We start from the raw sequence: 14,108 nt of genomic DNA on the forward strand, positions 1-14,108 counted from the left end.
GCAGGAATTGACAGAGAATGTGCCCTCCTCTCATTTTTTACAGCTTTGCATTTTTAATGCAAAGGTTGTCTGACTCCTCCTAAAACCTATTGAAGCCCTTAGAATGCAGATTACAGTCTGGGCTTTTTTCATGTGCTCCTTATTGTCAGTTGTGTGCTCCATAATTCTTTGAAGGATTCTTGCTTTCTTCCCGCTACAAAGTCCTTATTTTCCAGCCTTTTGTTCAGTCATCAGAGTTCAAGATACATGAACATGGACTGGAACTCTTGAGGTCACAGGTGGACTATTTCTTTCAGCTGCTCTCTGAACAAGCATTAGCACATTGAATTACATCACTTTTTTCTCTACATCTGCCTCAGGAAAAGAAGTTGTGATCTATTCTTCACACAAACTGCTATTATAGCACAGTTACACAGAATCTCTGTCAAATTGTATGTACAGCTCACAAAATAATATTAATATGTAACAATCCTACAGTTACCTTGTGAAAAAAGACCTTTACTTCTTGTCTTGATTCCTGATCCCTAGTTCTTCTCCTGTTGTATTAGTACAAAGTGTTTGAAAGAGCCTTGGTCCTTTCTTTCACATCCTGTCTAGACTCAGACACTCTTGTAGAGAAATATGTCCTCCCCAGTAAGAGGGAGGTTGTATCTACAAGGTCACTTGTTTTGGGTATATTCTGACTCAGTGGCATTGCTGCATAGAGCTTACTCCCAAGCTACCTGGCAGGCTAAGCCTGCTTAACTGCAGGCATAGTTCTGCACTAATACAGTCAGACAGCTTTGGGACAAGTCTGGGGAGCTTCTAAGTTCATTAAGTTTATACAAACAGGTTGTTAACCAGCCCAGAATCCGAAAGTGTTTTTCTGGGATTCCTGAGATATTTGTGTTCTGGTACAGCTGTTGGTTGTGTAACCATTTCCTTTGAACATACCAATGTAACAACTCCACAGGGATTTGGGTCTGTGTGTGTGGTTTGGTGATATTGCTAATACAAATTATTCTTCAGATTGAAGAAAAAGGAGAATGAGAAAGATGATGAAAAAGAAGTGAAAGAAGATGACAGAGAAACAAGAGAGAAAAGGTGTTTCATCTGTGGGGATGTGGGTCATGTTAGGAGAGATTGTCCTGAATTCAAACAGACCCGTCAGAGAAATAACAGCATGCCAGGTAAGTTAGTTTGTGTTGTTAGTCTAATTTGAAAGTTCCAAGATCCATTTTCTCTACATTTTTGTACAGACCTGGTAATTAACCTAAAAAAAAGTCTTGCAACTAAAATTTTCAGTCATTGGTTTTAGTCTAAGAGTTGCTTTTCTTCAAGGGGAGTAATGTCTCCTGAAGTACAGGAGACATTACTTTGCATGGATGGTAAAACTGTACTCAGCAGTAAGTATAGTGGACTTCAGGGTATGGCATTACCTGTCTGCCACTCACACTGGATGCATTTAGAAGTAGTAATAATAATAATAATAATTGAATGCATTTCCTCTTCCAAATCTTTCTCAAATGTTAGCTAACCCTCCACCATCTGTGAGAGGTAAGTAAATGTATTTTCACCAAAAATCACCAAAAAAGTGTACAGGTGAATTAGGAGGCTAGATCCAGCTTTCCAATTCCTAATAGTACTTAGAGATTGGCTAATTGCAAACCCATTCAACTTAGGCCCTTAGGTGCCTGTGCTACTTGAGAAAGTAGAGAAAGCATTCGTAAAAGAACTTCAGAGGGAACCTTGCTCCTTTTCTGTGTTCTGTTATCCTTTACTCTTTTTTTTCCTTTACTTTTTTTGCCCGAAAGTTTCTGCCGTTGCTATTTAAAATGCCACTGCTTACAGCAGTAGTGTGGAAACCCACCTTGATAGCAAAGTGAGCCTTGTTCATGCTAGAATTCGTTTTACTCAGAAATAGATTTTGTGTTTAGCTGCTGTACCTGTTAGTGTTGTCTATTGCCAGTAGAGGGACAGATTTTTGCTTAAAGGAGAGGTTCAAGTGATTTTTTTACTCTGTCACATGAGTTATTGCTGCCTCCCAGTTCTGTTCATTCTGTGTCACCTGTAACCTGTGGTTTGTATTGACACTTTTGTTCCCTGCTCAGGCACCCAGCTGGTCCGGAGCATGGTGAATTCCCAGCTGGTGGCCGTGAGCCAGCAGCAGGTGGAGCGGCCCCTGCGCACGAGACAGTCCTCGGAATGTGTAAGTTCCATGAGCTGGGGGTTGGAGTGAGCTGGAGGAAACCAGCCATGCTGGGAACAGCTTGGTGTGTATTTCCTCAGATTCTGGCCTTTATAATGACAACATTGCACTCTGCCACTTCGTGAAACTTTGATTTGTAACAGTGTCTCTTGGAGAGCATTTATGGCTTTTCAATGTGGAAACCTCATAGTCAGAATTCATGTGAGATACCTTGCGATTCTGAAAGGACAGATTTAAGATAGGAAGCCTTTCTAAGTCTTGTGTTTAGCTATTCTGGCAGTGTTCTGGAGCTACTGAGGGAGGTAAAGCATAACTCATTGTTGACATGCTGGAGACTGAGGGTAGTGACAACCATGACTCCGTAGTTTAGGAGGACTGTCTTAAAAGGACTGTCATGGACAGACAGGGAACTCAGATGCATCAGACTTCAATCAAAAGTCTGCCAGAGAACACCAGAACCACAAGCAGAACAAAGGGGAAATTTTTTGTAGTTTCATCTTAGAATTTGTTCAATTCTCTGTAGAACTACATAAAATATGTTTAACCTACTTGTAAGTGTAGATGGGTAGCAGAGGGTATTTGAGCAAATACAGCTGCTGGCATTTAATATTTTTGGAGTACAGAATACAGCAGAAATTCATTTGTTTTAAGCTGTTAGTCTCAGAAACATGTGCCTGCTAATGAAGCAGGCAAGTAAGCAAACAGTAATCAGGGCTGCTGATCTCGAATGCTCTAATTGATCAGCAAGCATTTATTGGAATGTTGGCTCCAGTGCTGCTAAGGAGGGATTGATACAGCCCTAATTTAAGTGAAGGGCTGAACATGTCACAGGAGAATTTTTTTGGGAGCCTTGTATTTCTTCTTGGGAAATTGAAGCTGGATATGTGGGTGCACATACAGGCAGGCACATGTGCATTGGATCTACTGCTGGTGCACATTCTTGTGTCCCCTGAATGTCATTGACTCTCCGTGTGTTGCACGGTTGTCATTTGGCCAGGATTTCTTGATGAATATGTGCTGTGCAGGAGTTGTTTGAGGAGAATGGGAAGGCAGAATATTAGTGAAGCAAGAGGTAGAGAATAGGAAGCAGATCAAGAGGCTGGAGCTTAACACTCTTCCAGTCCTGCTGCTGCTATGTCCAGTGCATGCTTGTGGTGGGTTAATGTTTTCGGGAAGGCTGTAATCTGTGCATGTGCTTTATTTTTATAGCATTTAAACTGTTAAACTAGTGGTCATCTTTCAAATCCCAGTTCTACCTTCTCTTCCTGTTTTGATAGAAAGGTATAGGAGGCACTCACACAGGGACAGTTGGAATAGCAGCAGGGAACAATCCCACCTTCTGGGCTTTTTCCCAGGCACAGACACAGAGCATGCTGCTAGAAGGAATGCTCTGGCATGGGGAAGTCCTGCAGACCTCTGGTCATTGGAGAGAAGTGACTGCCAATTTAAATGGACAGGGGAGCAGTCATGGATAGGGACAAGCTGCAGAGACCTTTAACTTGAGGTGTTTGACAGCAGCTGAGGCACTTGGAGCTTGGCTGTGTGCTATAGTCGATGGAGAGAAGACTCAATCTTGGGGGGAGAATGAGATCTGAGATTGAGGTAATCCTCTCTGGTTTAGGTACCTGTCTGTCATTTGACTGCCTCTTTGGAGGCACTTATCTTATGCCATCAGCATCTTGTCTCAGTGCTTAGAAACAGATTTAGTTAATCCAGATATTGGTATTAAATATTGGCAGATAAATTGGGGAACTCTTTTCTCAGCCACTCCAGTTCTTGAAGTGCTTCCTTTCCTAGTTGCAATTCCAAATAGATGAAATGGCCTCGTGCCTGTTTCTTTTGCTGATAAAGGAAAAGCTTTGCAAACGTTCTGCCAAGGCTGTAATAATTGATATTTCTGTGCCTTTAGCCATGGCCTAACATCAGGTTATGAAGGTTGAAACTGGGTTTTTGGAATTTGCATTTCTTCTTTAACAGATTTTAAAAATTGGAAAAAATAGTAGGAGCTTTGGAATTAAAAACCTGTATGTAGTAATAAGAACCACTCTATTTAGAAATAAGGTAATTAGTTAATGAGATTCTGGGTTGTAGTAAATAAGTAGGGTGGGGAAAACACTAATTAAAAATCAGAAACAGATGTGTGAGTAGTCTAATGACAAGCTTGGGGCTAATATTTGCTCAGAATGATGTTTCTCATGGTGGGATGTGCCACATTAACAAATCAAATTATCTTCTGGTAAAAGTCAGTGTCAGTGGAACTGCACACTTACTGAAACCAGCAGGAACTTGGGTGCAGTGTTTGGGGTGTTGCTGGGGAGGGCTTTGCCTTTTTTATGAATAGTCTAATACAGTGGGTGCTTATTAAAGAAAACCACCGTTAAATAAGTAGTGAACTAATCAGAAATACATTTTTTTTTCCCCTCCAGTCTGATTCGCATCAATCATCTTACTCTCCACAACCTCAGCAGTTTACCCAGAACTCCTCTCAGCCAGCCTCCATTAACCAGACTCAACCACAATCAATATCCCAGTCTAAGCATGTTCCACAGCCACAGCAGGGTGCACAGCCACCCCATCAGGTCCAGCTGCCTTTGTTTAACTTTCCCCAATCTCCCCCAGGTCAGTATTCCACCTTGCATAACCTGGGACTGCTTCAGATGCACCATCACCAAATTCAGCTTCCCAACACTTCTTGGCCCATTCATGGGCCTGTTATTCACTCTGCACCGGGTAACCCTCCTCATTCTACAAATGTTCCATTTTCTATGAGATCTGGCAGCAGCAGCACCACAAATAACCAGAGCAGTGTAAGCTTGAATGATCCCAGTATCATCTTTGCACAGCCTGCTGCCAGGCCCATGGGAATCCCCAGCACTTCTCATGAGGGACACTGGCACAATCCTGTGACTCCAAACTCACTGGTGAACAATGGCACTGTGGGGAATTCAGGTAACTCTTCTCTGTTGTATCAAACCTCTCGCACTTGGTGTACCAGTGTTAAGTGTTACAGAAACAGCTAACTCTTGCAACTTTTTTTTAAATATGATGCTTAAGAAACTAAACCTTTACCTTCAGTGTCTTAACATTTTCATAGGAAAAAAAAATTAGCCAGGTTCTGTAACTGTGACTTTGAAGCATTGGTCCTGTCTGCCCTTATGGCTGTGCAACAGTGAGAAATCCTGCATTCAACTGAGAAATGTCCTAATCATTGAATCTAAAACACATTGCTGTGAATATGCTGATAAATAATGGTTTTGTTGTGTCATAGAATCATAGAAACGTTAAGGTTGGAAAAGGCCTGTAGGATCAGTGTGTTGTTACATGGTTTATTAGATAAATGCCGAGACTGCAACCAGGAACTTAGAGACTGGTAGGATTATAGCTGTGCAAGTTGAATATTGCCTCCTTGCATTTAGGACAATATCACATCATCTTATCCATCCTTTGTTCCTAGAGTTTATCCTGCCACATTCAACTTCCATAATCTCTATGTCGATTCCTGAAAATACATATTCCTGCAACAAGTGGGCAACAGCCTCTCGCCTCATAGCTAAGCCAAGTGTGTTTGAGGCTGAGAAAAAACAGTATATAAGAATTACAGCCCATTCAGTTTTCTCTGCAACATGAACTGTGGCAGCCCCTAAATTTTAACTGTTATCTGCAGATCATGATAATGGTCTCCTGATTTTATTCTGAGTGTGTAGCTCTTCCTATGTTTAAAAAGCCCCACATCCATCATACAACGTAGTGGTGCAGTTCTTCACGAGGAGGAAATTCTGAGTCTCCTCCCCAGCCCTTCTCTCACTAATAAGGTGATTAACAGCAACAGGAGATTTTCAGCTGAGTTAACACTGCTGGGTGAGCAGTAATTCACCAGTGAGTTTCAAATACATGTTAAGGTGCTGGAGATACATGGTTTTCTATTCAAAGCTTTGTGGGGAATATATTTTAGAGGATACAGAAACTGCTACCCATGTGTTTTCTGTGTCTCCAGTGTGCTGTGTCTCTCCCTCTCCATTTCTGATCTTAGTTCTCTGTCCAGGCTTGTCTGTCCCTTCTGCACATCCACCCCAGCTTTGACTTTTTCTCAGGCAGCTCCTTCCAATCCAGGCCTCCTTGCCCAGGTAGCTGCCTTCTTTCAGACAAGCTCCACAAATTCTAGTTTCTTCTCCATTCTTCAGTTTTCTTGTGCTGTCAGTCACAGTATTTTTTTTCCCCATCCCTCATCTTCCACCTATTTCCAACCTCATCACACTCCTTTAACTACTTCCCAGTCACGGTATTTCTCCTCTTTGTATTTAATTAGTTTTATTTCTTTTTTGGCTTAGCTGCCACTAAGGTGAGGTCGCTGGGTGGATGCACAGTAGAGATGAGCTGTCTCCTCTCTCTTTGGTTTGGTTTCTTACTTGTCTTGGGACAATTTAGGAACACTAAGTTTTTGGAAACTTGGTCTTGGCTCACATAACCTTGACTTGGAAGGAGCTACTTAAATTTTCTTTTCAGTAGACAACTGATCACAAGTAGGATCATTAGAAGTTTCAGACAGACAACTTTTTTTCATGCATACTCCAGAGCTATACCTCATGTTGTGTGCCCTGCCTCCTTGGATGCTTGATTTCTCATCCTTAATGTTGCAGTGATACTGGAATTTTAAATGGAATAGCTTACAAACTTTGGAAATAAGTACACAAATTATATTTTTAAAAATCAATTTTAATCAATTTTAATATTTTTAAAAATCAATTTTAAGTTGGTCTGATGATTTAGATAGCAAGTTTCTTAAGCATATAGGTATTAGTAAAATTCCAGTGTACATCTGAGAATTATTTCTTGCAGTAGGATAACAGCTTTCATGTCAGTGGATATTTATTTGTGTGGGATCAGACAGTAGTGACATTGTTCAGACCTTGTATTTTCATCATGAGAATGACATAGGAATAATGAAATCGTAGGTCTTGATTTTAATACTGATTCATCCTCTGTCTTCCTCCCCAATAAATTCTATTATAGCGAATAATGAAGTAATTTAGGTGGTAATTTTTATTGATGTATATTTAAAAGAAAAGTAGCACATCAGACTAATCCCATTAAGTCCCCTGCAAACTGTTATTTAAGATGTAAATTGTATTTGTGACTTACTGTTTAATTATTTCAACTTGCAATGTGCTTTTCCCTTTCAATTGAAAAATAGATCAGGGTTTCCAAGGACAGTTTGGTAAAATGAACCCTCCTTCTGTCCCTTGGGACCATGGGACCCCTACCCATTTTCCTCTCCTCCGAGGAGCGTGGCCTTACAATATGCCTCAGAACTACATGCAGCAGGGAAATGCCAGCTACCCACCGAACAAACCTTTCTACCCTCAAGGTACTAGAACTAGTATGTGCATCCACAGCTCATGCAACATGTCTCTGTACTGTCTCAAAGGCTTTCAAAGCCAAGGAATCATGTTTCACTTGCTAGGCTCCCTGGAACCATAATGAATCCTAGAGTCAAATCAGCGCTTCGGCTTCCTCGAGGGATGGATGGAAATCCTTGTGGGAGGGAAGGGTTAAATCAAAATCTGAAATCTGAGCCAGTTTGCAGTGTGGTGCACTTCTGGCCTCTTCTTCCTTTGCTGCTATCTCACTGTAGAGTCACCTCTGCCTCAACAGAGGTTAAGATGATTGGCCCCTGAGCATGTTAAAAATACGAAGAAATATTTGTCCTAATTAATTTTATTTGGCTTTTGTGCCTTGCTTTGTGGAATGACTTATATAGATAGAAACTTGCAAGACCATAGAATAATTTGAGGTTGAAAGGGGCTTCTGGAGGTTACCTAGTCCAGCCCATCTGCTGTCAAAGTTAGATCAAGTTCAGTTAGTCAGGGTACTCTGAAGGAGTGACTTTATCTCAGCTCTTTCTGATGCCAGTTAAAGGTAAAGGTGTTCAGCATCTGGCAGGACTGGGAAGGGCTCTAGGAAAAAGACCTCCACCACGAGAGAAACGATGCCCAAATTTGCCTTGGAGGATTTGCAGTTACATGTTGCTGGGTCACCTGGTATAAAATGAGATACTGGTGCAAATCCATTTCGAAAGTCTAATCTACTGGCTGTAGCAGGGTTTCCAAGTGAAACCTAAATTTATCTAAAATCCTCAAGTTATTTCTCTTAAATATATGATGTAATGCAGCAAAATGATGTATTGATAATTCTTAGGGAATTTTGGAGATAGGATTAAAGTAATACTGCATTGTCCCATTAAATGGTTTAGTTATACAGATAGCATTTGTGTCAGTCTAGTAAATGGCTTTATTTCTAGGTTAGATTAGTACACTGAATGTAGCCAAGCACTGTTAAATGTTGGATTTGCTGAAGTAACTGTGATCCATTTTCTTTTAGCTGGTCCACTGATGCAGAGTAACCAGCGTTTCCCGCTTCTGTCTCAAGGACACCCACACTTGAATCTGAATTACATTCAACAGAAAAAGTGAAATTCAATGGGATTGTGGGTGGGTGGGGGGAGGGGAGGAAAAAATTCAGGTTCTGATTTAAAATCTTAATGCAACATGTTTAGATACAAGATTATTTAAGACTGTTTTTAAACTGTATCATTTGTACATAGATATGAACTATAGTTTTTACTAGTATCACAAAACCGAGTGATACAAATTTCATCTATTTTATTACCCTATTTTTAAGGGGAATCGTGTTTTGTTTTATCTTGATAAACTGTAAAGAGAGAGAATTTTTAAAATTAAGTTCTTTATTTTCTATTAGCTGTATTCATACTTTGGTTGCTTCAGACTTTATATATATTGTTCTAAAAAAAAAATAAAATTAGAAGGGGATTTCATGTGTTTAAAAATTTGTCACTTCTATTCTTTACAGAACTATGTAGTGCCAAAAAACTTTTTAAAAGAAAAATAAAACTGCAAAAAAAGGACATAAAACTTTTTCCTCTTCCCTATTTGTATGTATGCTTGCTTTAACTGGAATTAAGAAACTAGAATAACAAAAATGGCTTAAATTTAAAGATCTTAGAAAGATGAGCATCTTAAAACATGTCATACAAGCAGTAGACCTGTCTTGTAAATTCCTGAGGGAAGAGCACACCTGCTTTTCTATTCATTAACTTTGCAAAATAATATGCAGATACTCTGGAAAATTCATGCTGTACTGGGAAGTAATTTTGAAGAGGACTTTCCATAAATTCACTGGGCGGACTCTTTGAGTTGTCAGGATTCACTTGGCAATATATGAGAATCCCTAAGCCCTAAATGCAGGGATAAACCTGTCAGTCCCTCCTCCTGAAACAAGGCTGTCAATAATGATGTGGTACACAAGGGCTTAACAACTGATTTCCTGCAATACAGAATTAAATGTACTAAAATGAGAATTATAATTTCAGCAAGACCTTAATTATTTTACATTTAAAAAACAGGCACTTGCCAATGCTGACTTGATTCATCAGTGTCATATTCAGGGAGGCCACAAACTATGCTCAACATAGCAGTTTGCTGTCTTTAAATATATATTGAACTTCTTGTGCCAAAAGAATTAAGCACTGTACTACTTGAACCCTCTAAATTGTCTGAGAGGCAGCAGAAGCAGCAGATTAACTTCAGGGTGATTTTTACAAAGGAACCTGTGACAGCTGCGTGTTGGAGAGCAGTTCTGAGTGAGTTTTTTGTAAACTCACTGGATTTTGACAGTCTTTCTTCCTCTCCTATGCTGGAGCTCTGAGATAGCTCAGTGCTGGTGGCTCTGCAGCGTCTGGGACTGGAACAGACACTTCCTTGGCAACTGAACACAACACCTTGATTTGAGAATGAAGCAGCTTCAAACAGGGAACATCTAAACACAGTATTACGAAAGAAACAGCCAGGAGCCTTGAAAGACAAACTTTTTTTATTGCTCTTCACTAGCTTTTATGGGTCTCAAGGAATACAATTTAAAAAATCCTCGAATTCCATCACAAGGATGACTAACTCACTACATAAAAAGTATCCTTAACTTCCTTTTAATAAAAAAATCCTAACAGAAAACAAGACTCGCACAAGAGAATGACTGAAGAAATGGGCTGCTAAAGCAGCCAGTACAGATCCAGCTGTCCCATAAAGCAGATAGGACAGCATTAGACTGCAGTTCAAGGTCCTTAAACTGTGTGCTGGGTTTAGTTTGTCATTCATTCCCTCGCCGACTCTTTTTGTGACTTTTCTTAGATCTGAAACAGAAAAACAAAGCTCTCTGACACAGTACTAGTAATTCATTTGAAAGACCAAGGTGAGCCTTAGCAGTAAGGGGGGTTTTCTGCAGTCAAATATGTTGACTACAACACTGAGAAAAGTACTCAGTGAAATACTAGATCTCCAACACTGTAAAGCCACCTTCAGTCTCCAAGACTAAATGACAAGTAATAGCTGCTACAGCAATACAGATACCCTTAAGAAATAGGTCAGGCCTTTACCTTTCAGGTGATTTGGAATGACTTCTGTGTCTGTGACTTCGGTGATGCCCTGTGAGATAAAAAGGTACAGTTACTTCCACAGACCCCAGAATTCTTTTTTGTTTGCCAAAGCAATCTGCTCCTAGTGACCAAGTGTGCTAGATAATGGCAGAACAACCCTAGCCTTAATTAGGCACTCAAATTAACCTCCCGGCAGTTATGTGAAAACTTGCTCAGGGCAATTTTATGTGCATTAAAGGAGTTCTCCAGCTGTGCTTTCATGTAACCAGCACTTTTGTCAGCCAGATTAAGCACTGATGCCATGTCTTGATACCGTGACACAGATTTTTCTTGCAGTGAATGTTCTCCTGATAAAGACTTGCCAGAGTTAACCTGCAAGTGACAGAAATACCTGGAGATTTAGATCTGGATCTGTGGCGCCTTTCCCTGGACCTGCTCCGGTGCCGTCTCGGGCTTTTGCTGCGATGCCTCTCCCGGCGCGGCGATGGGCTGAAAGAGAGTCGCTTGTAAGAGAGCTGTGCTAAAAATGCACACGTTCTAAGATTAAATAACAGAATAAAACACTACCTTCTTCTCTTTGGAGAGCGACTTCGCCTGCAATTGGGGGAGAAAAGCAGAAATTACTAAAAATCGTTAGCAGAACCAGCTGTTTTATTTCCCACATCCTCTGGCAACAGCACCAGGGCCTCCTGTACCCCTGTTAGTGTGTGCTTGGCCTGCTGCACAAGGACCTGCTTCTGGACTGGCCCATGAAGTGAGCAAGGGAGGTTAGTGATGAGTTTTTCCTGGCTTATTATCAGTAAGAGAAATTACCAGGATTTTCTCTGCAGCCTCTGGCATACATGAAAACAAAGCACTTGTGTCTCCTTAACATCCTCACTGTATTGTCAAATTTAGCTAATGTTGGCCAGCAAGTTCCGGGGTTACTGAAGGACTGGAGAAATAGGCAGAGGGGTTGAGTGTGGCTGTGCACTGCAACTCCTTACTTTAGGAAGTGGCTAAAGGAATTGGGATGTGTGAGAGGTTCTGGCTCAACTGCCACCTTCACCTCTGTGCTCCAGCCACCTGCAGTAGAACAGGTAAAAACAATGCTCAGGAAGAGTCACGTCACCTCCTTGGAGACCTGCTCCGGCTGCGCCTGTACCGCACAACGGGAGATCTGCGGGGTTTGTCCAGGTCTCTGTATCCCCTGCGGCGGTGGTCGGGAGATGGTATTCGTTCCAGCTGCAAACAAGGAGGGGGCAGGTTCTCTAAGTCTTGTTTCATCAAGGTTTTTAGCTCTCAGTAAATATTTCTGAACAATTAATATAAATTACAAAAGTCGTGCAGTCAAGCTTGCCCCTCCTCAGGTATCTCATGTGAGTGGTTCTGCCTAAACCTGCCCACTGGAAATTAAAACAGCCACTTCTCATACTGTTGATTCTGAAGAACTACAGCAGCAGTGACTGTGATGGTCATAATAACTTTCATCATCACCTTCAGCTCTTTCCATTACACATATATGTAAAACAATTTACCTGAAATATGTTTAACACAGAACAGATCCAGATTTGTGAACTTCAGGAGACAGAAAAGCTTAACAAACACAGAGCATTCAAGAACTGCTTCAGGATCTAACAAATCCTCACAAGCTGCTTATATGAAAATATTTTAAGGGGGGAGATAAGACTTGCCAGCAGCCTCCTGATGCCTCCCCTCAAATATTTATTGTAGACCATAAAGTGTTCTAAAGTGGTTCAGCTTTAACTATCCCTTTCCAAAATAGTTCACCAACCTTTTCATCTTCCTCTTCTTCCTCCTCACTAGATTCTACATCATCCATGTCTTCTTCCAGAGCACTAACACGAGGCTCGAGTTGCTCAGCTTCTTCCAGAACATACCGTTTCTAGGAGAAATGGCAACTTTATCCAACATAACCCAAGTAAGAACAAACACCTGAGGAGGCATCCATAGCTTATACAACAAGCCAGTAACTGATACAGCTACTGAACCGGATGCAGTTAAGAATTCCATAGCCATCTACTTTCCCCAACCTGCAGTCGAGGCAGAATGATATCGCACACACGTTCCTCGTGGAGCAGCTCGTCAATGAACTCATCCACGTGCATCAGCTCAAATTCTGGGGGTGAAAACAGCATTTAAGAGATAAGATTAGTGGCTAGAGTAAAGATGAAACACTCCAGACAGTTTATGTCATGTGGGCCGGTTATGCCACAATTGTTTAAGTTTACATTGCTAAACAGAATATTTAATTTTATCTAGCATGATAGTTGAACAAAAGAGTTACTAAGAAACCACAGCTAAGTAGGAGTTCTTACCCCCATTTCTGTTCTGACTCTTTATTTTTCTGTAGTCGTTGTATAGTGGTTCCAGGTACTTGTAGCAGTCGATGGCAGTGCCTGTCAGCCTCATGTACAGCGCTCCAAGCATTCGGACATACCTGGAAAGGAAACCTCCTCATGGACCTGAGCCTTTTGCACAGTTAGCAGTTTGAGTAAAAGAAGAGTTTTTCCCATAAGTTTCTGAGGAGAATCAGTACACTAAATAGAATACACAGCCATTTAGATTTCCTCCTTCACGCGTTCAAGTTTATGAAAAATATGTGTAGTCAAGTGTGTGTGTGTGTATATATATATATAAAAATAAAATGTCTGTATGGGTGTATCATCACTGATAAGGATGAAAGAAATACCGAAGAAAATATTAGATTAACGTGGCTCCCTTTATGTACCTTGTTGCAAATACTTCAGGCAGAAGCACATACCACGAGTGCAAGCCACTCTAGATACAAATGACAAGGTGAGCAGTTTCAAAAGCAAGGGGAAAGACTTGGTTTTGAGCAAGTTTATCAAAGAAAGCTAAACCCTGCACTGAGGTATTCCCGGCTGTTTTGGATAGATACTCATTACAACAGCACAAAATAACGGGAAAAATCGTGCTACAACTTACTTGAAGTCCTCGTTTTTTATGAACTCCACGATGATGTCCTTCTCGGGCTGGATCTGCAGCATCTTCAGCGTCAGGCACAAGAAGGGCGTGGGCTTGATGTTCCCTCCATAGACCCCCCCCACGTACTTCAGCTCCATGGCCTTGTCCACCACCAGCTCGGCTGCGACAGGGACGGGACAGGCCGTCAGTAGCAGCTCCCGCCGGGCCCCTCGGCCCGCCCCGGCCCGCCCGCCATACCCGTGAGGCCGAAACACTCCTCCTTCCAGTACTTGGACTCGTAGATGCGCGTGCGGATGATCTTCTCCACCAAGTACTGCGGGTTGGTGCCGTGGATGCTGTGCGCGTCCTTCACCGTGCGGTTGGCCATGGTCGCGGCTGCACAGCCCCGCTCCCGGCCCCGAGCTCAGCCTCGAACTCCGAACTCCCCTCCCCTGACGGGTTCAGGCACCTTCCGCCTCCGGGGCGCGGCCGCCGGCCGCCATCTTACCTGCGGGCAGCCCGCCACAAACATGGCGGCGCCCCCGC

General features: G+C 41.8%; 2 protein-coding genes across 4 annotated transcripts in view; one reads left to right on the forward strand and one right to left on the reverse strand.

The window, feature by feature from the left end:
• The window catches only part of TUT4 (terminal uridylyl transferase 4), a 44,424-nt gene extending 34,861 nt beyond the window's left edge, over window positions 1–9,563 (forward strand). For 2 of the 3 annotated variants that reach the window (XM_064665220.1, XM_064665221.1), the window contains exons 26-30: window positions 1,009–1,169; window positions 2,091–2,188; window positions 4,615–5,137; window positions 7,380–7,553; window positions 8,567–9,563. In XM_064665220.1, coding sequence (XP_064521290.1) covers window positions 1,009–1,169; window positions 2,091–2,188; window positions 4,615–5,137; window positions 7,380–7,553; window positions 8,567–8,658 — 1,048 coding nt within the window. In that variant the 3' untranslated portion in view covers window positions 8,659–9,563. The remainder of the gene's footprint in view (window positions 1–1,008; window positions 1,170–2,090; window positions 2,189–4,614; window positions 5,138–7,379; window positions 7,554–8,566) is intronic. The other variant, XM_064665222.1, reaches the window with a different exon arrangement.
• A 494-nt stretch (window positions 9,564–10,057) lies between these two features.
• On the reverse strand, window positions 10,058–14,101 carry PRPF38A (pre-mRNA processing factor 38A). The gene is made up of 10 exons (XM_064665228.1): window positions 13,821–14,101; window positions 13,584–13,743; window positions 12,953–13,074; window positions 12,668–12,753; window positions 12,409–12,519; window positions 11,746–11,858; window positions 11,202–11,228; window positions 11,026–11,123; window positions 10,635–10,683; window positions 10,058–10,391 (listed from the first exon to the last, which is right to left on the reverse strand). The coding sequence occupies exons 1-10, from the start codon at window positions 13,948–13,950 to the stop codon at window positions 10,349–10,351; spliced, it is 939 nt and encodes a 312-aa protein (XP_064521298.1). The 5' UTR covers window positions 13,951–14,101; the 3' UTR covers window positions 10,058–10,348.
• Between the last annotated feature and the right edge of the window lie 7 nt (window positions 14,102–14,108).

This window comes from Pseudopipra pipra, chromosome 9 (assembly GCF_036250125.1).
Source record: "Pseudopipra pipra isolate bDixPip1 chromosome 9, bDixPip1.hap1, whole genome shotgun sequence".
Taxonomy (NCBI): Eukaryota; Metazoa; Chordata; class Aves; order Passeriformes; family Pipridae; genus Pseudopipra; species Pseudopipra pipra.